General features: G+C 32.8%; 3 protein-coding genes across 3 annotated transcripts; all 3 read left to right on the top strand.

The window, feature by feature from the left end:
* The first annotated feature begins 6,337 nt into the window (after positions 1–6,337).
* LOC123921733 (sugar transporter ERD6-like 16) lies at positions 6,338–11,494 on the top strand. Its single transcript, XM_045974385.1, has 18 exons — positions 6,338–6,733; positions 6,900–6,962; positions 7,141–7,230; positions 7,315–7,374; positions 7,465–7,530; positions 7,634–7,699; positions 7,869–7,944; positions 8,043–8,107; positions 8,189–8,281; positions 8,400–8,480; positions 8,570–8,654; positions 8,749–8,795; positions 8,882–8,944; positions 9,034–9,093; positions 10,501–10,554; positions 10,685–10,744; positions 10,863–10,977; positions 11,082–11,494. Exons 1-18 carry the CDS (start codon positions 6,524–6,526, stop codon positions 11,162–11,164), a joined length of 1,437 nt encoding a protein of 478 aa, XP_045830341.1. The 5' UTR covers positions 6,338–6,523; the 3' UTR covers positions 11,165–11,494.
* Positions 11,495–15,452: 3,958 nt separating this feature from the next.
* LOC123921437 (serine/arginine-rich SC35-like splicing factor SCL28) lies at positions 15,453–19,466 on the top strand. Its single transcript, XM_045973979.1, has 7 exons — positions 15,453–15,728; positions 15,960–16,037; positions 16,412–16,576; positions 16,669–16,733; positions 16,843–16,882; positions 18,265–18,585; positions 19,171–19,466. The coding sequence occupies exons 1-7, from the start codon at positions 15,550–15,552 to the stop codon at positions 19,178–19,180; spliced, it is 858 nt and encodes a 285-aa protein (XP_045829935.1). The 5' UTR covers positions 15,453–15,549; the 3' UTR covers positions 19,181–19,466.
* A 1,332-nt stretch (positions 19,467–20,798) lies between these two features.
* Positions 20,799–25,087, top strand: LOC123920673 (probable 1-deoxy-D-xylulose-5-phosphate synthase, chloroplastic). The gene is made up of 8 exons (XM_045972964.1): positions 20,799–21,553; positions 21,652–21,802; positions 22,126–22,397; positions 22,480–22,753; positions 23,079–23,386; positions 23,809–24,090; positions 24,419–24,703; positions 24,800–25,087. Exons 1-8 carry the CDS (start codon positions 21,107–21,109, stop codon positions 24,947–24,949), a joined length of 2,169 nt encoding a protein of 722 aa, XP_045828920.1. The 5' UTR covers positions 20,799–21,106; the 3' UTR covers positions 24,950–25,087.
* Positions 25,088–25,154: the final 67 nt, after the last annotated feature.

Here is a 25,154-nt window from a genome sequence, read left to right as displayed (position 1 = left end):
ATATATATATATATATATATATATATATATATAGCACTATCTCATGACGTTACTGTCTTTTCATTCCTAAAACTAACACTAATTTATGGTCAAATCACGGTTTTAGTTATTGAAAATGTATCTTACTATCACATTCAAATGTATCTCACTATTACATTTGTCTCTGACTGAAGTATTAAAATTACAATTAGACATAAATGTTAATTTTATCACATTTAAATGTATCTCACTATCACATTCGTCTTTGAGTGAAGTATTAAAATTACAATTATACATAAATGTTAATTTTATCGCATTCAAATGTATTTCACTATCACATTCAAATGTACCTTGATTATCAAAAAAAAAAAACAACATTCAAATGTACCTTAGTATCACATTCGTCTTTGAGTGGAGTATTAAAATTACAATTAGACATAAATGTTAATTTTATTAGTCATTTTAATTATCAAATATAGGCTTATCTCTAACTCAAATTGCAATAATGGTTTTTCATTAATTAAAGATTAAGTCGGTTTTCCAACCTTGTGGAACTCGCTTTTGAGATTGACTACACATAAATTAAAGGCTAAAATAAAATAAATAAAAGATATTATGTGACCTGTTTCTTTTTGGTAGGAGATATTATTGACTTTAATTATATTATTATAAATAAATAAAAATAAGGTAGCGTGTGGATAGTACAATATGCTACTTTTAAAATTAGGTAATGCTGTATACCAAAAAAAAAATATATATAGGTAATGCTAAATAGTGTATTCGGAATACTCGTTAAACATACCAACAAAAAAGTTATTGTTAGTAAGATATTTTCTCCGTTTCTTTCTAAGTGTCGTTTGAAGAATCGTGTATACTATTCATATAATTTACTTTTTTTTAAGCAAAAGGATAAATATGTTAAATAAAATAAAAAGATAAAGAGACTGGAGGACATTAAACCTGACCCAGTTATAACCCATGCGGGAATACATCGTTATCAAACAAAACAAAATAACATTTTATTAATATATAAAAATAAATATTAGCATATAAAATGTTGTTCAATTTGTTTCGATGAATATTTTCAAAATATAAATTTTCATTTTTTTTTTTATAATATATAATTATCAAAGTTGTGCATTAGCATGTGTACAATGATTTAAAACGACGCTTAAAAAAGAATGAAGAACGTTAACTAAATTAACTAAATTAATTTCACAAGTTACGAAATATAATTTCCATATTAATTTACTTGACTAATATTCTAAGAGCACTCTTTAGTATTTTCTTTAAAATTATTTTACCAATTTTATTTCGTTAACAATTACTCCGTCGATTTCTATTTATAAGAGTTAGTTTGACAAATTAAACACGAGTTTTAAGAAAGTTGGCTTTTGTATTAAATTGATTGACAAATTATATTAATTTTTCATATTTACTCTTAATACTATAATATCCACTTACACAAAAAAAATTAAATCCTATTAAAAAAATATGTAAAGTAAATACGGATAATTTTGAAAAAAAAATAATCAATGTCATTGATAATTACAAAATGATCTTATAAAAACATTGAAGAACGTAACACATTGAAGAACGTAACACACACGTGTTTAATTAATTAATTAATGAGAATAAAGGAAGAAAATGAAAGAAAGGACACGAAACTTTGAGTATTGGGCCAATTGGCCAACTGGATAGTAATAGTATACCAGTATGATATAATGTGGCCAATCACAGAACACAAAAAAAAAACCAAACACATGCTGTGTTATTGTATTGTATTGTGTTGTTATAAGCGTACCTACTACTCGGATTTGGATTTAATGTTGTAGAGAAATTACGCTGTTTTAAATTTAGACTGTTAACTTTTTATCGGACGGTTTAAATTACATACAGCAAAAAACAATTATCAAAGATCTGTTTTGTTGTGTCAAAAAAAATCTGATTTGTTGGATTGTTTCTTTACGGTAGTAAATCCAAATTCTAGATCCTCTCCAATTTGTTTTTTTATTGGAGGGAGTAAATTTTTTATGTTGGCCATTGATTCATTTTTTATTTAAATAGTTATCTTGCAATAGTACAAAATATGTGGTGGAGATTAAACATGAGGAAATTTACAATGGAGAGAATCTGCTCTCCCTACTACACTACTAACGTAAGATTAAAATATGTCACGGGCGGAATCACTAGGTTTGCGTTAGTAGTAAGGAATTTGGATAATATGTTAGAAATTTTGTGTTTATTTTTTAGCTCTATTGTAACAAAAATAATGTCACGGGTGCGAATTAGGAGTGCAACTACTTTTTCTCTTTCCTTTTAATTTGAGTTTGTATTTTCTACTGTCATTTTTTTCATCATTTCTATCTTGTGTTAATATCTCTTGAATTACTACTGGGAAAATTTAATTTGGTCTTTCATTTTTGTACTCCCTTCGTCCCAAATTATAAGGGAAAAAATTCTATTTTTTTGTTCCAAATTATAAGGAAAAAATTATTTTCAAGAATGTTTTTTTCCTTAATCTCATAAAATTAAATGCAAATTGCATTTAATTTTCTTTCTCCCATTTTCTCAATAAACAACAACCAATAAAAACTATTTTTACGTATTTCCATGCAACTTATTCCAAGGAAAACCCACAAAAATATATTTCAAATTATCATATTTTATTTTTTCTTAATAAGTGTGATTTTTGTTTTTTTCATTATAATTTGGGACGGATGGAGTATTAATTAATCCTCCCTAATTAATATATATAGGGCCAACTAAGCTACTTAAACAAAAAAAATAAAATATGAGAGTTATTCTCATTGTTCTCTAAACTTTATTTTTAGTTATTCTCATCTTATTTTAATGTGCAACATATCGGTATCTAGTGAGAACTCGTGTTTAATGTTTGACATAAACAAATATAAGAGGGACAATCACAAATTTTATCAATTTTCCATAATCCAAAATATATACAACACCCTAATTTATAAACCAATCATAATAGAAAATGGTATTTTTAAGGGTGTTACATATATATATTACATTTTTCTTTTACAGGGGTTCATTTACCGGCGACAATTTTATTGAAGACGCGTCAAAAACTAAATATAAATACATCTTGCAACTAAAATTCAGTTCTGAATCTGATTATCTACGTTGTGAAAGTATAATGTATTCTAGTATACCAAATCTAATTGGATACATAGGCTAAGAACCACATCTAACTTGAGGATGGCGTTACTGATTCTAAATGGCTATATATAATAATGGCCATATTGCTACTTTGGAGTAAATGTCGTAGCAACTACTAGCAAGGAGGTGGCTATAGAGCCCTTCTATTATTTTAATTAATAGTGCAAAAACCAATAGCTACTCATAGTGGAGCAAACCATCAGTAAGGACCTTAAATGCATTTTGATGCAGCTGGAAATTTAGGGTATGCTTGAGACTTTTGATTGAAGGTGATGAGAGGACTTTGGAGAAAATGAAGGATAGGTGAAAGAATGGAAGACTTTGGCAAAGAAGGAAATGGAAAAGTTAATTTTTGTTCATAGATAAAAAAAACAATGCATTGGAAAAGAAGATTTTTGATAGTTTAGATAAATTCTTTAAATTTGTTTAATATTGTTATAATATTATATAAATTAAAAATTATAATAAACATTCTTTATAAAATAACACATAAATTATAAATAACATGGAACATAACAGTTCGGCGCACCTTAAAAAGCAGTTTAGTTCAATGTGCATAATAGTTTCGCTTGGTTTGCTTAAAAAAATAATCAGAACATAACAGTTCGGTTCGGTTATTAAAAACCATTATTATGGTTCAGTTCTTTGGCCGAACTGAACCATGAACAGTCCTACTTATGAGGATTGCATTGCAGTAGGCTAAACAAAAGATAACACAAGCAAACATTCAAGATGGCTAAACATATTCCATTGCCATAACTTGCAGAAAATAAAAACTAAAACACAATGATACATAAGAGAAACTGAGATCTCCATTAACTTAGTAACTGACTGATGTGATAATAATATTGCACATTTATAAGACTCTGCCACCAAAGCACTTCAGGGATAAAGCTCATAAGTTGCCTGAATGTTACACTGCTTACTTATGCAGAGATACCTATAGTTGTTAAGCAAATTTCAGGGATAGAGCTCATATTATATATACATTAATATATTACTTGTTATGTTAGTTGCCCACTGGACCGCCTAGTGTGGTTCGGAGGTGAGTTCTAGCATCAAGTGGTTGCGGACTAGTACCTTGTCTAACAGTTTGTTTGTTGTTGCGGACATCATGAACAGTAGCGGAGATTTTCCAATACAAAGGGCGAGCAGTGTAGAAGAGGACGAGAATCAGTAGAGTCAACATTAGGATACGGAAAATTATTCTTGAGTTTGGTGAAGCCATTGTTGAATTTTCCTTCTTCTCTATTATTATTATTATTGAGTCAATAAAGTTTTTTTTACCGATATTTTGCAAAACTAGTTGACAACATTTGCGTTTCAATTTACTTATCTCTTAGATATTATACAAAAATAATTAGTAAATAAATAAATTTTTATGTATTATTATAATTTTTTTAAGGTAATTTATAATAAAACAGTTTGTAAAAATATAATTTTTATCTTTAAAAATTTATGAATTAACATAAAAGTTTATTTATTTGCATAAACTAGATAATTTTAAACGGGCTCTAAGTATGTATTTGGTTTTCTGGCAATTTTTTTTAGTTTTCACCATTAGTATCTGGCCTACTGGATTGTATAATCTGGTTCGGAGTCATTTTTTGCATCAAGTATTCAAGTGGCTTCAGTCTCCTCTCAATCACAGTTGACGTGAGGGGTCAAACCGTGGTTTTCCCTACCAAGTCCAGCATCAATCATCACTGGACCAACTAACGATCGATAACAAAAATTATTTTTAAATGAATCGATTCTATTTTATAAAATTAATAAATGAAATGTTTGACTTAGTTGGTGTGAATATTGCATCGCAGAAGTCGGAGTTCGAATCTCAAACACTTTATTTATTTAGCTGAAATTTCTAACCACCAGATTTACTTGACAAAAAAGAATTTAATAATTGAAAGTGAGTTTTTGAATATATTTAAGACTAAAATCAATTGTGTTGTAAAAAAAAAAGACTAAAATTAATTGTAAAGTGAAAAGGTTAGAATTAATTTTCTTCGTATAAACTTAGTTCAGTTGGTAAGGATGATACGTCGGGTTCGAACGCTTTAACTCAACTAATTTACCTTTAAATGCAATTTTACCTCCACTTTTAGTGTCCGTACCACTTGGTTCACTAACAAAATCTTTAGAAATATATAGAGAAACTATATAATAATAACATATTATTGCTTTCTTTTGAATGGAAAAACATACTAATACTCTAATTTTACAAGATCAAAATGAGTTCCTGAAAGCTGTGATCAATGTATAGCTTACTATCCCCAATCATTGAATCAAAGACGACGCATATTGGATATGGGATATTATTATTAACAGCTAGAGCTGCCTAACATGACAAACATTACATTCAGATTCATTGTTTAATTTGTGATAGACACAAATCCTAGTAAGTACCACGTAAGCTGAAGTGAATAAACAAGTACAATCATGGACTCATCACAGTATTCACATGCAATTTGTTAATCAAATACCAACATCTTTCATCTTCTAATCCATTTCCTCCCTCAACTATTAGAAATAATATAAAACTATTGATATGGCTCTATCCTAACACCTTAAGGTTTTGGGATAATCGGTTATTTGACATGGTATCAGAGCCTCTGTGACTAAGTGGTCTAGAGTTCGATCCCCGCTCCCCTAACTTTCTATTTAAAAAATGGAATTTAAGCATATGGTAGGTGGGCCTATGCATTATCCACGCTTCAAGCCCAAGTGGGCTCTTTCGTGAGGGGGCGTATTAGAAATAATATAAAACCATTGATATGGCTCTATCCTAACACCTTAAGGTTTTGGGATAATCGGTTATTTGACAGGTCCAATACTCAATTCTAAGATGGTATCAGAGCCTATCCACGATTCGCTGGGCCACTTCGTCGGGCCGCCTGCAATCAGGTTTCTGATTGGGCCCTCCACTATTCATATCCGCGCCTCAAGCCCATAGCGCTTGGCGCGAGCGGGGGTGTTAAGAAGTCCCACATCGGTTGCGATATGGCCTGACTAAGTGTTTATATACTAGAGGCAATCCTCACTTTACAAGCCGGTTTTGTAATGATGAGTTAGGCCCAATACTCAATTCTAAGATCAACTATCACCATGTCATATTGCCAATGACAGCTTCAATCTCACATGCCATTCTGTATATATTCAATCTAACACATTATTTTTTTGTATCTTATGCGGTGCCCTTCAAATTCCAATGAATCAATTAATAAAATTTAAAACAAAAATGTGTTGCATTACATGTAGTATAAGTAGCATTCATCACACATCATGTTTTTGCATGTCCTGTGTTACATTGCTTTCAACTTCTTGTGTTACTCAATTTTGAGGCTATATTGAAAAAATAAATATGACAATTGAGCAACACAAGGATGTTGAGAGTGGCCATGAAAATGGACATCGAGATTTGAAAGAGCCTTTCATTCTTCAAAACGAGAAGGATGCTGCTGTCGAATTTCAAGATATTGAATCTAATAAAAGGGCGGAAAATGGATCCATTGGAATGGTTTTGCTTAGCACATTTGTTGCTGTTTGTGGTTCTTTTTCATTTGGAACTTGTGTAAGTATCTTTTGAGTCTTTTGAAAGTTATAGTCAATGAACTCGTGACCTTATTGACCGCATTTGCTTGTATAATTGCGCCTCAATATCAAAGGTCGCAGACATTGATAAAGACATTATGAAAATACAATTTACTAATCGTCGGTTTCTGCTATTATTTTGGCAGGTGGGCTATTCATCACCCACTCAAGCAGCTATAAGGGCAGATCTTAATCTATCTCTTTCTGAGGTCAGCATTTTAACGTCCTCTACTCGTTGACATTAAATTTATGAGTTTAATCAGTATGCACGGTCAGTATAAACAAGTTTTACACATATACTATTTAAAGAGATATTTTAGTAATATAACAAAAGTGACACTATAAATGGTAGAGTGACAACTAATAACATCTTGTGGGAAATGGCAGTTTTCCATGTTTGGTTCTTTAGTAACAATTGGTGCAATGCTTGGGGCTATAACAAGTGGTCGAATTACAGATTTCATCGGTCGAAAAGGGGTATGTAAAAATTTCAATTTCTTATGACTATGTGCACACTACATTATAGGACCATTCATTATTAATAAGCCTTAAATTTCACAGGCAATGAGATTGTCAACAGGATTTTGCATAACAGGATGGTTAGCTGTCTTCTTCTCAAAGGTATATATATCTTCTACACAATATCTACCTAAGAAAAAGATGATACAAAATTCTGAAGAGTTTTCACTTGTGATATTTTTTCTACTGCAGGATCCTTACTCACTTGATATAGGAAGATTTTTCACAGGATATGGAATTGGAGTTATTTCATATGTGGTAATTAATTACTAATTACTAGAAAAAGTTTAAAATGAAGCTTAATGTTGCTTCTTGATGATATTTGAAAATTTTAACAACACATAGCAAAAAATTGCAACAGGTCCCTATATATATAGCTGAAATAGCACCGAAAAATCTTCGAGGTGGACTTGCAACAACAAATCAGGTAGGAGATATTAATAAGAGTTTAATTTTTATACGCGCCTAACAAATCACAACCAATCATATGTGTGACTTAAGAGCTAGTTATGAATTATGATTGAAGTTAAACGTTTCTATTATAAGATAAGATTTCATTGAGAATGATTTTGGCCTTGACTATTATTATTCTGCAGCTTATGATTGTTATTGGAGCATCAGTCTCATTTTTAATAGGAAGTGTTTTAAGTTGGAGACAATTAGCTCTAGCAGGTAAGTTATACTATAATATTAGCTTTTAGCTTTTAAGTGTTGCATTCCATGAAGTGAGAAAAGTACTAACTTTTTTGCTTGTTTTTGAACTTTGAAAGGTCTTGTTCCTTGTGTTTCATTGCTGATTGGTTTGTGTTTTATCCCTGAGTCTCCAAGGTGGCTGGTAAACATCTAAAGCACAAAACTGTTCTTTGTAGCATAACAGGAAGATAGCAATGCAGATTAATAAACTTTCTTTTTTCAGGCTAAAGTTGGCCGCGAAAAAGAATTTCTAGTAGCTTTAAGGCGACTTCGGGGAAAGAATGTTGATATTTCTAATGAAGCCGATGAAATTCTTGTAATCTCTAAGCTTCTAAGTGATTCAATTCAACATCTTTAAAATGTTTCATACGTCATAATCATTAATCAATTTGACTTTGTTTGATAAGCTAAATTGACTTATTTTTTGTGACTAGGATTATATTGAAACACTTCAAAGCCTTCCTAAAACTAAGCTTATGGATTTGTTCCAGAACAAACATGCTCGTTCCGTAGTTGTAAGTAACATACTTAATTTTCGAGCACAAATTCAATAAAAACTGCGTCTAGTGATTCAGAAGTATCTAACTGGTCGAAATTATATCAGATTGGTGTCGGATTAATGGTATGTCAACAATCTGTTGGAATTAATGGTATTGGATTTTATACATCAGAGACATTTGTAGCAGCTGGTAAGTTTGAAAAAACTACATGCTAATTTTAAAAAATCAAAGTAACACTCTTAATATTATTTATTTATATATCGCGCTACAACCTGACTTGCAGGACTTTCTTCAGGAAAAATTGGTACCATAGCCTATGCTTGTATGCAGGTAGTATATGATGAATTTTTCTTACATTTACTTATCATATAACTGCACTTTCATTTAATAACTGCATATGTCAAAATGAATGACAGGTTCCATTCACTGTGTTGGGAGCCATTTTGATGGATAAATCCGGAAGAAGGCCGCTTATAATTGTAATTCTATTTTCGAGGAATTGAATTTTAATAATGTCATTAGTTAATAATCTTATAGAAGTGCTAATTAACTAATAATATGCATGTAGGCTTCAGCAAGTGGAACGTTTTTAGGCTGCTTTATGACTGGAATTGCCTTCTTTCTCAAGGCAAGTTTTTACTAATCATATTTTCTCTATAGATTATGGTGTGTTTAATGTTTATGTTGAAATTTTGGTAATTTAGGTTAAAGAATAGGAGAAAATAACAAGAAACAATGAATATTATTGATACTTGTCAATAACCCTAATTACAATATTTACATTACTATTTACATAAATAAAATAGTATGACTACCTTGGTATTTATAACCAAGTGAATAAACTTAAATCTAAACTAAATCCCTTTATTATAGGGCTAAGAATAAACAAACCAAATCATAGAGATATTTTCTCAACAAATAATATAATATTTTCTATATTCTAACACTCCCCCTCAAGCTAAAGCTTACTAAGCTTTAAGCTTGTTACAAAATTAACCCTAAAAATAAATTAAATCCATTGATAGCAAGCCATAAAGAGCAGCAATCAAAGAAGTAGTAAAGCAGCGACCGAAGAGATGAATCCATATCAAATTAAGTAAAAATGTCCGCAGATTAAAGTATCACAAACGGGGTATGCCCACGGATTAACGTATCACAAACGGGGTATGCCCGCGGATTAAGGGAAAACAAACGGGGTATGCCCGCGGATTAAGGTATCACAAACGGGGTATGCCCGCGGATTAAGGGATCACAAACGGGGTATGCCCGCGGATTAAGGGATAACAAACGGGGTATGCCCGCAAATTAAGGGATCACAAACGGGGTATGCCCGCGGATTAAGGGATCACAAACGGGGTATGCCCGCAGATTAAGGTATCACAAAACAGGTAATTAGGCCACCAAAACAAGATCAAGAGAGACGGATGATCAATCTTGGGAAAAAACGGTGGTTAAAGGTAAAGGATTCATGGAAAATTGGCATGTGACTGCATGTGTTAAGTAACATATCAATAACGGTTAGAAAAGAAAGCAAAGGGGTAAACAAGAATCACAAAAGTCTGGAACAAAATAAAAATAAATTCTAATGACGGCTAGGGTTTATATGAAAAGAAGATAAAAAAGGTAAAGTGAAGAATAACCAAGAATTAATTATTCTTGGGAGAAATTGCAGCGGAATTATGTTTCAAGGTGGATACCATGGCTCTGATACCATGTTGAAATTTTGGTAATTTAGGTTAAAGAATAGGAGAAAATAACAAGAAACAATGAATATTATTGATACTTGTCAATAACCCTAATTACAATATTTACATTACTATTTACATAAATAAAATAGTATGACTACCTTGGTATTTATAACCAAGTGAATAAACTTAAATCTAAACTAAATCCCTTTATTATAGGGCTAAGAATAAACAAACCAAATCATAGAGATATTTTCTCAACAAATAATATAATATTTTCTATATTCTAACAGTTTATATCTCAATTAGTCAATCAAATTCTAAAACTTCTGTATTGTTCCATGGATCAGGATCAGAACTTAAAGCTTGAGTTGGTACCAATATTAGCAGTTGCTGGTATTCTGGTGAGTCGAATCTGAAAATGTTGATTAAGAAATTGAGGTTAAGGAAAAATTTGTTACTTACATATTCTTTAAACATAATTAAGTCCTTTTTGACCTGAAATTGTATCATATTTTTTTGGCAATTAATCAGATATATGTAGCAGCATTTTCAATTGGAATGGGACCGGTTCCTTGGGTAATAATGTCCGAGGTATGTATCGTAGTCGTAGTGTAACTCTTAACCATACCTATATATAAAGATGATATCGATTATAGAGTTTATGCTAGCTTTATCTTATCAAATAACCGACGAACTGTTTATATCGCAGATATTTCCTATACATGTGAAGGGAACTGCTGGAAGTTTGGTAGTTTTGATAAATTGGTTAGGAGGTTGGGTAGTTTCATATACTTTCAACTTTCTTATGAGTTGGAGTTCTCCTGGTAAGCACAATAAAATAAACTACTACAATTAGTAAGAAAACTTAGTTTATTCCATCTTAATTAGTAACATAATTATTATTATTATTATTATTATTTTTGGGCAGGTACTTTATTTTTATATGCTGGATGTTCCCTTTTAACTATTCTTTTCGTAGCAAAGTTAGTACCAGAAACCAAAGGAAAATAAACATTGGAAGAAATTCAGGCATGCTTGAATTCATAAAGATGAATTAAAGAGCTACAAACAAAGCTTAGATGGATAAATTATGGACTTGCCTCTTAATTTTGTTACCAAATCTAAGTTATCATCCATGTTGGAGACAATGCTGACAATTATATAGCTGGAGGAAATTGGTCAATTATTATGTTGAGACTTGAGAATTGTAACCAAAAAATATAGTATTGAGTTTACCTATGATATTAATGCATTGATTTTTATTTTTATTTTTTTCCCGGCTTGTTCAAATTTTTTTATTTTTTTTTTCCCAAAAAAGAAAAGTAGTTAATATGAAGGCCAACATTAGGATTTTAGCCTCAATCATTTTGATTTTTTTCATTTTTGTAACTTTTTTTTTTGTTGCAAAATTTTAAATTAGTAATAATCGGTTGATAATATATCAAGGCTTTTTTATTAAATATTTTTAATAAAATTTGAAGCAAAACTATTTAATTTATCTTGTGATATAATATATTATTAATAAAATATTATAAATTCATCGTGAAAATTCTAATAATAGTCATGTGTTATTGAGGAATGAGTTATTATACTTTAGTATGAGTGAGAGTAAATTAGTGAAGATTCGTGGATTTTGATGGAGTCGTTGTGGTAAATCTCACAAGAAATTAGAATGTAGTTCGTTTGTGTCATGGTAATTGAAAAACGTGACTATTTAGAAGAATTACTAAGACTAACGTTAGGTGAAGATTTAATCTAGTTTTTTCTCTTCGTGTTTTTTTAATCGGATAAATCTCTACCCTAAAACTTGAAGAGAATCATTTTCTTATGGTGAAGTGATTCTCGTAGGTCACATGAGAGTTCAGTTCAATCTTTATCCTTGAGATTTCTCCACTTGAGAAATTATAAGAAAAAAACACAAAATGAGAGTGTAGTACAATCTTAGCCTTAATTTGGCGAAAAAATAAATGAGATATTTTGAAATTAAAAATGAGAGAAAATGAGCCTAAATGTAGGGAATTTTTCACTTAAAAAACATGAAAAGAAAAAGTCGGAGAGAATTCACTCCCAATATTATAGTTAATTAGTTATTACCTATTAGGAAAACATTTCCTTCTATGTGTTTTATACGAAATATATTATCAATAATTTATGAGTTCTATGACTGGTTCAACTACATGATTATAAACACAGACAAAGAGTGCATGGAAAAAATTGTTGCTATCATCTATGAGATATGGAATACTAGAAATTTACTGGTTTTTCAGAACAAAGACTTACCTCCACAAGAGACAAGCGCCAATGCCCTCAAAAGACTTCATGAATTCAAATCCTTCGAAGAACAGCGAACCCCGATCCAAAAACCTTCGCACAAGAGTTGTAGGAACAACACTAGCTGGAGTCCCCCGCTTAGGGGCTGCTTGAAGGCCAACGTGGATGCTCACCTAAGCAGTGATGGCCGTTGGCTCTCATGTTTGGTCTTGAGACGGGAGGATGGGAGCGCAGTTGGATCTGCAACTCGAATGCACAAAGGCTCTGGTGAGGCGGTTCTAGGAGAAGCTCTAGCTCTGAATGATGCAATGGAATGGGTTGCGAAATTCAATAATCATCAAGTTGTCTTGGAGACGGACTCTCAAACCATCGTGAAAGCTATCAAAGGTCGAATGAGGATAAGAAAAGATTGGGGGTGGATCGTTCAGCGCAGCATCAATTTTCTGGAAGAAAACCCTAATGCTGATATCAGATGGGTACCTAGAAGTGCCAACCGGGTTGCTCATGAGATGGCTAAATGGGCTGAAATAGAGCCCAATAGTGAGTGGATCAATTGTGTCCCAACTTGTATATGGCCCTTTATCCAAAAAGATAAAGATTTTGTACCTCCTGATTAATTTTTCTCAATAAATCTTTTTCCCTTCAAAAAAAAAAATATATATTATCAATAATTCGATTTCACCGAAATTCATTATACTTTCACTTTTTTTATAAGAAATATTTTGGGGTGAGGGGATGATGCCTCAATCAAAGGTAATGAAGACTTTAGTGCTCAACGAGCACTTACAAAGGTGCTCAATGAAGACATTTACCTTCTTTCAAAGACACTAGTGGGGCTTGAACATGTGATCTCTCGAACTTAAAACCTATTTTTTACCACTTACCATGCCTCCTTTGGAGTTACACTTTTCTTTTCTCTACTACATATTATTTTTGTTAAACCACCTTTTTCATATAGGGTAAATAGGGTTTTGCCCCCTGCAAAATAAGCCAATTTTGCATTACCCCCCTGCAAAAAAAAAAACTTGGGATTACCCCCTGCAATATTAAGATTCTCTCTTTTTACCCCCTGCTTGACAACTTGACATAGAATCTTTATTTTTTATGAGGTGGCATGCATATGTGGCATTTATTTTTTTTTTTCATTTTTTTTAATTTGCACATGTCATTTTTATTATTAAATAAACTAAAAATTAAAAAAATAATAATAAATTCTTTTCTAATTTCCCCTTCATCCCTACCACAATAACTTTCATCATTCAACAAGAACAACAACATAAACACCACCAAGAACAACAACATCAACAAAATCATCAACACCACCAAGAACAACAATCCAAAAAAAACCCAATTTTTTTTCTTCCAAAAATCAATCTCGGTAAACCCAGAAACATAATCATAAATTTCTTTTGTTCTTCTATTCTTCATCCCTTTGCAACAACTCAATTTCTTCCTAACCCAAAAACATAATTCTTCTTCCCAATTCTTCATCCCATCAATTCAATCCCTAACCCATAAATTCAAAAACCCAGTTTCTGCCTTTATAGGAAATCCGGTTCCTAGTTCCCGCCTTTGTTCTTCATCAATCATTTGTTTCGACGAATTCGGCGGAGTGATTCGGCGGATTTCTAGGTTTTATTTTAGAGAAAAAGGATTCTGGAATTCTAAGTTTGTGTTAGAGAAAAAATAATTTTGGGTTTTGAGAAGAAGAATGAGAAGGAGAAAGATTTGTGTTATGTTACAGGAAAAGATTGTGAGTTTTTTTTTTGTTAGAAACAATGGATTAACATATCTTTTTGAATTAACCTATTTTATTTTTAATAATTTTTTTTGACACAATATTTTTTATTTTTTAAAAAACTAATTAAGTGGAATTTTTAAAATTTTTGTCACCAATTTATTTAATAATAAAAATGACATGTGCAAATTAAAAAAATAAAAATGAAATAAATGCCACATATGCATGCCACCTCATAAAAAATAAAGATTATATGCCAAGTTGTCAAGCAGGGGGTAAAAAGAGAGAATCTTCATATTGCAGGGGGGTAATCCCAAGTTTTTTTTTTGCAGGGGGTAATGCAAAATTGACTTATTTTGCAGGGGGGTAAAACCCTATTTACCCTTTCATATATAAGCTTTTACATATATTTGATATCCGATAAATTAGACTTCAATAAAAAAGTTAATAAAAATATAAACATATATCCATGCAGAGAATATCACATTTCACACAACATTTATTGATATTTTGAATTGATTTTAATCATTTTTTTTACGCGTGATTTTAATCCTTTGATATTCAAGAAAATGACGTTTAGTGATTTAGAATTTAGTCAAGAGTAAGTCAAGTCGGGTCAAAATCTTTTCAAAAACATAGAATTTTCTAAATAATGTGATATTAAAAGAAACTTAATTATTAACTACCACAGTGAATTACTTACTTGATTTGTTATCGTATTTTTTAAGGATTATGAATATTTTTTTGGTACATAAGATAACGCGGGAAAAGAAAGAAAAAAAAAAACTAAGCTCCAAGATAAATAACGCGGGAAAAGAAAAGAACTCAACATGTTTCAATACCAAAATATCATATTATTTTTGCTAAAAAAAAAAAATCATATTATTTAGGTTACATTCCTGAAATAAATAATTATGAACTTCAATGTTTTCTGCTAGTATAAAAAAGAGTTTAAAGACTACGCACCGTAGTGTAAATTAATGTTACACTAATAACCAATAAGAATGAAATATTCTTTCACATCATATTAAGAAAGTAAAGTTTAGTGAGGTAATGTGGCGAAAAATATAATTGATATCAGTTGACAGTGTAAAATTATTTTATACCGTTAGTACATATTCTTTTTTCTCTACAAAAATTCAGTTGAATCAATTTAGTGTGCCCAAGTTTCTGAAATTAGTCATCATCAAATCTTTGTGCAATCCAATTATGCTAACCAAAAAATAAAAATAAAAAATAAAAAATAAAAAGTCACGCATATAAATAACCACACTATATATTAATTGCCCTCTCTACTATTTGCATTCCTATCTGAATTTTGTTATTCGGGTTATTAGGGTTTTTGGTGTTTCTCTAACCAGAACAGAACCAAGGTTTCTTTCTCCCAATGGGAAGATACCGAAGCCGTAGCAGAAGTTACAGTCCTCGCCGGCGTAGCCGAACTCCACCACCTCGCGGTCGTAAGCGTTACGACGATGATCGCTATCCTGACACCAGGTCTCACAGAGATCGTCGTTCTCCTCTTCCTTCTGGATTGCTCGTTCGTAATCTCCCCCTTGATGCTAGGTTTATATCTCTTTCTTTATCCGAATGTGTTCAATATTCAATACTATAACCCTAATTTATGTATTTTACATGACTTGAAAACATTTGAATGATAATGCTATTTTGTTTGACTGATAGTACTATAACCCTAGTTTATGGATTGGTTTATGTTACTTTTTTTGTTCGATTAAATTTTGAATGGAAAAGGATTTGAGTAAACTAATCTGATGTTTTTCAATTTGTATCATGCAGACCTGAAGATCTTAGGGGACCGTTTGAGCGCTATGGTCCTGTGAAGGATGTTTACCTTCCTAGAAATTATTACACTGGGTATGTATGATACATACAAAGTTTTTTGATATTAATGCTTTCAGTAAGATATTATGAAGTTGTGTGAATTTTATAAGGCCTTGTCAAGTCCCACATCGGGTAGTATGGGATATGTTCGGTGGAGTATTTAAGTGGTTCGCGGGAACCATCTATTGAAAACTAGCTATTAAAGGAAAAGAATCAACCACTTAAATACTTAACAAAACATCCCATACTATTCGATGTGGGACTTAGGCACCGCGTAATATCGAAGTGAGTCCCTGTCAGTATTGTGGCTAGATGCTTGTTATTTACTCGTACCTTAGTAATATATTGTTTTTTAAATTGTGATTGGTTTGATTTCACTGTGGAATTTTGTTGAATTGCTTTTGTAGTGAGCCTCGTGGTTTTGGATTTGTGAAATACCGACATGGTGAAGATGCAGCTGAGGCAAAGCAACAACTTAACCACACTATCATTGGTGGACGTGAAATAAGAATTGTGTTTGCTGAGGAAAACAGGAAAACACCTCAAGAAATGCGTGTTACTTCTCATGGAAGGTGTGATTATAGTTTGATGTGGTAGTTATTTTTCAATTTGGCAATTATGGAATCTTTTAATGCTTATTGACTGTTTTTTAATTTATCAACAGTGGTCGAAATGGAGGTGGTAGTAGAAGGAGAGCTCGGTCAAGATCCCCACGACGCCGTTATCGATGTCAGTTTACCTATTCAACTCAGCTTCAAAATCTAATTTTGAATTGGTTTAGGCATTCTTTCAGAATCCCGTCCATTTATTTATGTTATTATATCTGCATTGTTTGCAGCCTACTCTAGGTCTCGCTCACCTGCCAGGGATGATTCAAGGTTTGGGTTTTACTCATCACTACTGCTTTATTTTTTCCTTCTGCGTATTGCTATATTTTGCTAGCATATCTTCATATTTATTTATTACATAACATCATGTTTGATATAAAGCCTAATTTACAATTATTATGGTGGTGCAACCAGCTACATTTGAAACATTGTTTATAATTGAGTTTTAGGAAATAATTGCATTTCATTAGCTGGAAGTGATTTTAATTTAGCTGTAATATGACATGTTCAGAGTCCATATGACATGTTAAGAGTCCTTAGTTGATAAGGTTGTTTGCTACTTGGCTGGAAATCATTATGATCAAAGTTGCTCAGAAGGGCTACAGGTGGTGAAAGGAATTGCTGTTTGTTTTTTTCCTATCACATTTGTGATAGATGTACTGTTTCCTTGCTTGGCAAGAATATAAGTAGCAGGTTTACTTCTTACAATTAGAGTGCCTTCCAATCCTATGACCTTGACAAGACTCCTATAATTTATTTAAGTGAATTGAATGATATCAGCTTATGGTCTTCTTTATGCAGATAATAATGTGAATGGAAGAGTTTAAAGATTGGTTAATAAAGATTAACGAGTAAAGAGGCTTAAAGTGATGTGGTACTTGCTTACGTATCTATCAAAGTCCCTCCATAAGAAATATCCATTCCAAACATGCCTTATTCTGCCAGTTGTGCGAATTTTACCCACTTTGTGAAATTTGGTTTGTTGCAGAAGAATGGTTCAAATGAGTACTTCTTTTGATTCCCTTATACCATTTTTCTGTAAAGAAGATTTTATTTAGTTTGATATATTGTTTTGCATATACTATCCAGTTTAGAAAGAATATAAAGCTTATAGTTGGCCAAAGAAAATCATGCTCAAAGAATGGATGCCAAAGTATTTACGAGTAGAGATATGATGTACAAGAAAGATAATTGTCATTTTAAAAAGTTGGGACAAAGAGAGCTATGAAGTTGCCAGATGCTGATCTTGCAGTGCATCATTCATAACTGTCATTGTTTGGCTCAAAGTGTCATGTATTTGTCCAGAAACTTTGGAAAGGTACAGGTAAAGGTCACATTTTGGCTAATTAGATTCTAAAGAGGAAGTGTAAGTATTAGTTCTCATAAGAAACAAAAAAAGGGTTTGAGTGATTGCGTGCCAATTATTTGTGTAAGTAGCTTTTCTTTAAACAGTAAATGTTAGTGTGCTATGTCAGTGGGGGAGTCGAACTCATGACCTTACCTGTGTAGTCTGTCTTAGTTGCATATATTCAGATATTGATTGATTTATGAGATGGTTGTGATTGGAGTGCTGCTATATACTTCTGTTCATTTATCCTTTTGATTACCTTGATTGTATGACTAAGATGTGTAGCTAACACATGTTGATATAGGGATGGCAGGGGTAGAGATGATGATTATTCTCCAAAGCGATCAAGATCTTATTCTAGGTCTGTCTCTCCTGGTGGTGCCAAGGATGACAGAAGCCCTCCTCGTGCCAAGGACGACAGGTCCCCTCGTGCCAAGGATGACAGAAGCCCCTCTCGTGCCAAGGACGACAGGAGGTCCCCTCGGGCCAAGGACGACAGGAGATCCCCTCGTGCCAAGGAGAATGGTCGCAGTCCACATGATAAGAAGGATCAGGCACCTAGCAGATCTCCGAGCCCCAGGGGCAATGATCGCAGTCCTTCAAGGTCTCGTTCGCGGTCTTACAGGTATGAATTTTCAGATCATTTTTAATTGTTTTGTTATTGTACCAAATTGCTGTCAATTCAAATATGATCATTAACATTCCTGTTAAGGAATTTGAAGCAGTTAGAATTCTGGAATACCAACCGTAATTTTGTATCAGAAGTCTGGTTTATGCTCTTGTAAGAATAGAAAGTAAAATGTATCAGAAGTCTTCAATTTGAATTCAAATGCATTTTGATTTTAGCCCCGAATTTTTTTAAATGGTGGATATGGCCCTGCCTGGTTTGATTGAGTGTTTGAGTTTCAAGATTGTTTTTTTGAAATGGCTAATGTTTTCTATTTCTAAGGCTGTATACTCTGTTCTAATTCTTAAGCAGTCTACTATTAAGTCCTACTATTAGTATCCCATCTAGATTGACAGTAGGTTTTCTACACAAGTGACTTCATAGTAAAGTTGATGTTTGAATTGCTATTATTATATTGAGCACAATTTGCATGTTTCACCAGGATCTCTGTATACTTAGAGATTTGCATTTTCACCACGATCTCTATATTGTATTGAAATTATTAGTTAATCAGTGGTTGATTATTTCTTTATCTTTATGCAGTCCACGCTGATTTTCCAGCAAGCATATGAGGTACCCTTGTGCTCAATTTGGTCTTTCCTATGACATACTGGAGATAAACATCGACCTTTTGAAAGACACTGATGTAGCTATGCAAAATCTGTTGAGGTTTATTTCAGTCAGTCAAAAACAATTCCGGTAGATAATAGTTTGAGTTGGTGTGTTGCCATTTTAATAGATACTGCCTTTATGTCTAGGCCTTTTTGTCTGTTTTCTGAATACTGTTTTTTTCCTAGTTGAAAACTTCTTTTTTTTAGCTATCTTATATCTTTCGAGCATGAAGAGCCCCAATATTTTGCTTTCACCTATTATTCCATAGTAGATTCTCAAGTGTAGATAATTTGCCAGGGTCGATGTTTTGATATTTACGTGCGCTGCAATGCAGTATTCTATATTTGAATTTGTGACAACACAAATATTCATTTGACAGTTGAATTGAGACTTGCGGAATTTGTAAAATGGGTCAATTTTTTTTAAACTTATTATTTTTTGGGTACAATTTAACCCATATAAAATGGGTCCCCCAAAATGAATTCTTGGTTCCATTCCTATGACTAATAAATCCAAAAGTTCATGTGAACCCATAATGTCAAGGGTCCATGCTAACATGAGCTATGATTAAGTATTCAAAATCTTAATAAGAACCCGGAACGTGATGAAGCATTATAATTCCCATCATTTTCCCATTCATTGGTTTAGGATTTTTGTTTACAATTAACTGTTATTAGAACCCGGAACCTATAGCATACTACCTAAATCCCTCACCACTAAACCAAACCCAGTGCTTTTTCATTGGTTTGGGATTGCAACCCTTGTAAAAATATTATCATAAAGAAACACAAAAAGTTGCTTTCATTTAAGAAAGAACATGATTTTTCAAGTGAATTTATTTATGCACAAAAAAATGCTAGTATAATAGTTGCAAGAAGTTAGAAAACAAATCTTCATTTTGGTTTTTAAATGTGTGAGACATTGTAGTTGTAGAATTCTTTAAATATATTGAAATTGTAAATATATTTTTAGTGACACTTTTTGTTATTCATTTTATGAATTAAATTGAATAATAAAAGACACTTTTACGATGAAATTAACTATCTAAAAATAAATTTGTGACCATACAAAAAGACTTTGATCAACATCGTGTCACCTCTGCATTTATGTGTTGTTAACCACCACTGAGTAAACGACTGTATCAGCCAAATATGTAAATATGAAAGAAAATACTACTATCCAATAAACAATAAAATGGATTTATCACAAATCCTATTTGATCGGTTAAGTCCTCATTCCTATCAATGGTATTCAACCTAAAAACTTACTAATCTGAAACATCAATTTCACCGTTCATTAACAAGAAAAATTCAACCGTAATAATTTTTTTATATTTTATAGACCGATTCAACACAAAAAAGTACACTCTAAAGTCGCAAACTTTCATCACAAAATCAACCCAACCCAAGTCAGACCAAACCCAAGTGAGATATAAAGTGAACAGAGTTGAATATTATTTTTAAATTTATCTAAAAATCTATCCAGTTGAGATATCTGATGACGTGGGCCAATTGAATGAATGATGAATGACCACCTCCATTCCAGAACAGAAATAGTGAAGCAATCAATCAATACACATTTGCTACCAATTTGCTATTGCTATTGCTTGTCCGAATCCCATCCCATCATTTCAATTCTCCACTTCCTTCTCAATCTCCCACGTCTCCTTTTTATTAATTTATTTATTTATTTATTTATTTTTATTATATAGTTACTACTCCTATATAATATATTAATCCAGTTCAATTCCACCAAAAACAACTATCACAAACACAAACAAAAGTTGTTGTTACATTACATATTCCTTAATTCACTCCTTTGTTCTTGTTCCATACATTCATTCATTCATTCATTACACACTCTTCCTATGGATCTCTGTGCATTTCCATGTCCTGCTTTTGTAACACCTTCTGATAATTCTCCTAGAAGAACACTTCTTCTATCTTCTCACTCTCAATCTCAATGGGGTCTTCATTTACTCTCTCACTCCCAACACAAACTCAACAACAAAAAGTGTACTAGAACTAGAACTAGAACCAGAGTTTATGCTTCACTTTCTGAAATGGGTGAGTATTATTCTCAAAGACCTCCAACTCCATTACTTGACACCATTAACTATCCAATTCATATGAAAAATCTCTCTACCAAGGAGCTGAAACAACTTGCGGATGAACTACGTTCTGATGTTATTTTCAGTGTTTCAAGAACTGGGGGTCATTTAGGTTCAAGTCTTGGTGTTGTTGAACTTACTATTGCTCTTCACTATGTCTTTAATTCACCTCAAGATAGGATTTTGTGGGATGTTGGTCATCAGGTTTGTGTTAATCTATCTATGTTTGTTCAAGATAAAAATTGAAACTTTATTTGATACTTGTTCTTCTTAATTTAAATCTTGTGTTTTGAATTTTGTAGTCTTACCCTCATAAAATACTTACTGGTAGAAGGGATAAGATGCATACCATGAGACAGACTAATGGATTATCTGGATTTACAAAACGTTCTGAGAGTGAATATGATTGTTTTGGTACTGGTCATAGCTCAACAACTATTTCAGCTGGACTTGGTAATTCTTTTGTCTTATATTTGTCTCTTAAATCCTATATGTAGCACTGACACTTTAGTTTGAAAGCCTGTCTCTGACACTGACATGATACTGATACATGTGATTACATTCAATTACCTCTATTTTTCAAATTATTACCGGTGTCAACATGTCAATGTCAGGTTTGTGTCAGTGTCAATGTTTCGTAGTTCAAGACAACGATTTTTAAGGTAGCATATATGTTTACATGAATGAATAATGCAATTGTTAGATGGGTCCTTTCAAATTCAATGATGTGATATTTTTATTTGGGTTTAACTTTGGCAAGTGTATTGAACAATTAGGAATGGCGGTTGGGAGAGATCTAAAGGGAAGAAAGAATGATGTAGTTGCAGTTATTGGTGATGGTGCTATGACAGCAGGTCAAGCTTATGAAGCCATGAACAATGCTGGATATCTTGATTCCGACATGATTGTTATTTTAAATGACAACAAACAGGTTTCGTTACCAACTGCTACTCTTGATGGACCTATACCACCTGTAGGAGCTTTGAGTAGTGCACTCAGTAGGTTACAATCAAATAAACCTCTTAGAGAATTGCGAGAGGTTGCCAAGGTGAGTAATATTACACCTGATGAGTTATCTCAAATGCAGCCACTACTTGAAGCTTCTTCTTGACAAAATGATGTTTTTATAGGGAGTGACTAAACGAATTGGAGGTCCTATGCATGAATTGGCTGCGAAAGTTGATGAGTATGCTCGTGGTATGATCAGTGGTTCTGGATCGACACTTTTTGAAGAACTTGGGCTCTACTATATTGGTCCTGTTGATGGTCATAACATTGATGATCTAGTTGCCATTCTCAAAGAAGTCAAAAGTACTAATAGTACTGGTCCTGTATTGATCCATGTTATCACTGAAAAGGGCCGTGGATATCCATACGCGGAGAAAGCAGCTGACAAGTACCACGGTAATGGACCTTATTTATCTCTCGAGTTTCATATTCACAAATCATGAAAGAAAAAACCCATCAGTGTCTGTGGCAAATCCTGTAGTACCGAGTTTGATTCCTACCAATAAAAAAAGTCTCATGAAATAAATATAGCACATGTTAGTTTCAGATATTTAATGTGGAGATCTCAATTTGAATTTTGAAAAACTACTATTTATCACTATGCCCGGAGAAGCTCAGAAGCTTATTCGAAAATCTCAAATTAAGATTTATTTGTTTAGTGGCCTATATGCTTTGACTTTGTATATTCCTCACAGATATGTGAGTTGATTTGATTTTGCAGGCGTTACCAAGTTTGATCCACCAACTGGAAAACAATTCAAAGTCACGGCTCCCACACAGTCTTACACAACAATCTTTGCGGAGGCTTTGATTGCAGAAGCCAAAGCTGACAAAGATATTATCGCAATCCATGCTGCGATGGGAGGTGGAACTGGCATGAATCTCTTCCATCGCCGATTCCCAACAAGATGCTTTGACGTGGGGATAGCAGAACAGCATGCCGTTACGTTTGCTGCAGGTCTGGCTTGTGAAGGCCTTAAGCCTTTCTGTGCAATTTATTCATCATTCTTGCAGAGGGGCTATGATCAGGTAGAATAAGAACTTCACTTCCAACATATGAAAAATTTATGCAGTATGAGTTCTAGACTTTTAGGGTATGTTTAGATTAAGGATTTTGGAGGGCTACCTTTTTATGAGATTTTTAAAAAATGGAAAGAATAACATGACAGGTGATTTTGTCAAAAGAAAAAAAGAAAGACATTTGATCATATAACATCACAGTTAATTTTTAGAAACATTTTATAGCTTCTTTAATTTAAAAAAGAAAAATAAGAACTTCTCCCCCCACATTTGAAAAATATATGCAGTATGAGTTATAGAGTTTTAGTGTTCAGGACATGATTAAGGAATAGTACTATACCATTAACTTTGAAAATCGATATCAATGCCAAAACATGAACTTTGAAAATGGAAACCAGTGCTGAAAGTATGAACCTATGTCTATACCACAGGTGGTACATGATGTTGATTTGCAGAAGCTGCCTGTAAGATTTGCAATGGACAGAGCTGGATTAGTTGGATCAGATGGTCCTACGCATTCTGGTTCCTTTGACGTCGCCTTTATGGCATGCCTCCCCAACATGGTGGTGATGGCTCCTTCAGATGAAGCTGAGCTTTGCCACATGGTTGCCACCGCAGCAGCCATCGACGATCGACCTAGTTGTTTCCGATACCCGAGGGGAAATGGCATTGGTGTTGAACTGCCAACTGAGTACAAAGGCATTCCTCTTGAGGTAAAATTTGGACTATATCCCCACTTTCATACATATTTATCGTCACCTAAATCTTTAGGCAAAATATTACAACTGGTTAAATATGTTTTTCATCCCTGTAAAATTCATAAATTTGCAAGTTTAGTCCCAACATAAATTTTGTTCAACTTTAGTCCTTATTTTGCTTTTAACAGGAACCAAATACTAGGACTAACCACTCTTTTAAAAATAAAGACTAAAGGTTGAATAAAATTTCCGTAGGGCCTAAACTTATAAAGTCATAATTTTGTACGGACAAATCATATCCTATTACAAATGACTTGATGTGTATTGTTTGGTATTTTAACAGGTTGGTAAAGGTAGGATACTTATTGAAGGGGAAAGAGTTGCCCTCTTGGGCTACGGAACAGCCGTTCAGAACTGTTTGGCTGCAGCTTCCTTAGTGGAACGTCATGGCTTGCGCTTAACCGTTGCCGATGCACGTTTCTGCAAGCCATTGGATCGATCCTTGATTCGCAGCCTGGCAAAATCACACGATGTTCTGATCACCGTAGAAGAAGGATCCATTGGAGGATTTGGCTCTCATGTTGCTCAGTTCATGGCACTTGATGGCCTTTTAGATGGAAATTTGAAGGTAAGAAACCAGACAAGTTTTTATCAATCTAAACTTAAAATATTTGCTAGTTGTCTATTAAACACTCATGCTTTGATTTGCGTGAAAACTATGCAGTGGAGGCCGGTGGTTCTTCCCGACCGTTATATTGACCATGGATCACCTGCTGACCAATTGTCTATGGCTGGTCTTACACCCTCTCACATAGCAGCAACAGTGTTTAACATACTTGGGCAGACAAGAGAGGCATTAGAGGTCATGTCATAAGAAAAATACAAAGGGGTTAAATTTGTCATTCCCCTCAATATACATGAAACAAAATCATTATTAATTCATTTTGTGTAATGTGAAGAATTAATGGTGTAAATTATTTAATTAGATAATGCAGGTTATCAAATAGTCTAACTTTTTTCTGTGGGTGCAAAACAAAAGATAAGCCTCCTTTTTGTTGTTATCTAAACCAAATTTTCAA

Source organism: Trifolium pratense, linkage group LG4 (assembly GCF_020283565.1).
Source record: "Trifolium pratense cultivar HEN17-A07 linkage group LG4, ARS_RC_1.1, whole genome shotgun sequence".
NCBI lineage: Eukaryota > Viridiplantae > Streptophyta > Magnoliopsida > Fabales > Fabaceae > Trifolium > Trifolium pratense.
Note: the sequence above shows the minus strand (reverse complement) of the source record. Positions and strands in the feature narration are given on the sequence as shown.

Excerpts from the sequence above, each read along its gene's own strand:
- LOC123921733 (XM_045974385.1), top strand. The coding sequence starts at position 6,524 with ATGACAATTGAGCAACACAAGGATGTTGAGAGTGGCCATGAAAATGGA. Across the intron at positions 8,481-8,569 it reads AACATGCTCGTTCCGTAGTT|ATTGGTGTCGGATTAATGGT; the intron begins GTAAGTAACATA and ends AAATTATATCAG. Across the intron at positions 10,745-10,862 it reads CTTGGGTAATAATGTCCGAG|ATATTTCCTATACATGTGAA; the intron begins GTATGTATCGTA and ends TTTATATCGCAG.
- LOC123921437 (XM_045973979.1), top strand. The coding sequence starts at position 15,550 with ATGGGAAGATACCGAAGCCGTAGCAGAAGTTACAGTCCTCGCCGGCGT. Across the intron at positions 16,038-16,411 it reads CCTAGAAATTATTACACTGG|TGAGCCTCGTGGTTTTGGAT; the intron begins GTATGTATGATA and ends TTGCTTTTGTAG. Across the intron at positions 16,734-16,842 it reads CCCACGACGCCGTTATCGAT|CCTACTCTAGGTCTCGCTCA; the intron begins GTCAGTTTACCT and ends CATTGTTTGCAG.
- LOC123920673 (XM_045972964.1), top strand. The coding sequence starts at position 21,107 with ATGGATCTCTGTGCATTTCCATGTCCTGCTTTTGTAACACCTTCTGAT. Across the intron at positions 21,803-22,125 it reads AACTATTTCAGCTGGACTTG|GAATGGCGGTTGGGAGAGAT; the intron begins GTAATTCTTTTG and ends TTGAACAATTAG. Across the intron at positions 23,387-23,808 it reads TGCAGAGGGGCTATGATCAG|GTGGTACATGATGTTGATTT; the intron begins GTAGAATAAGAA and ends TCTATACCACAG.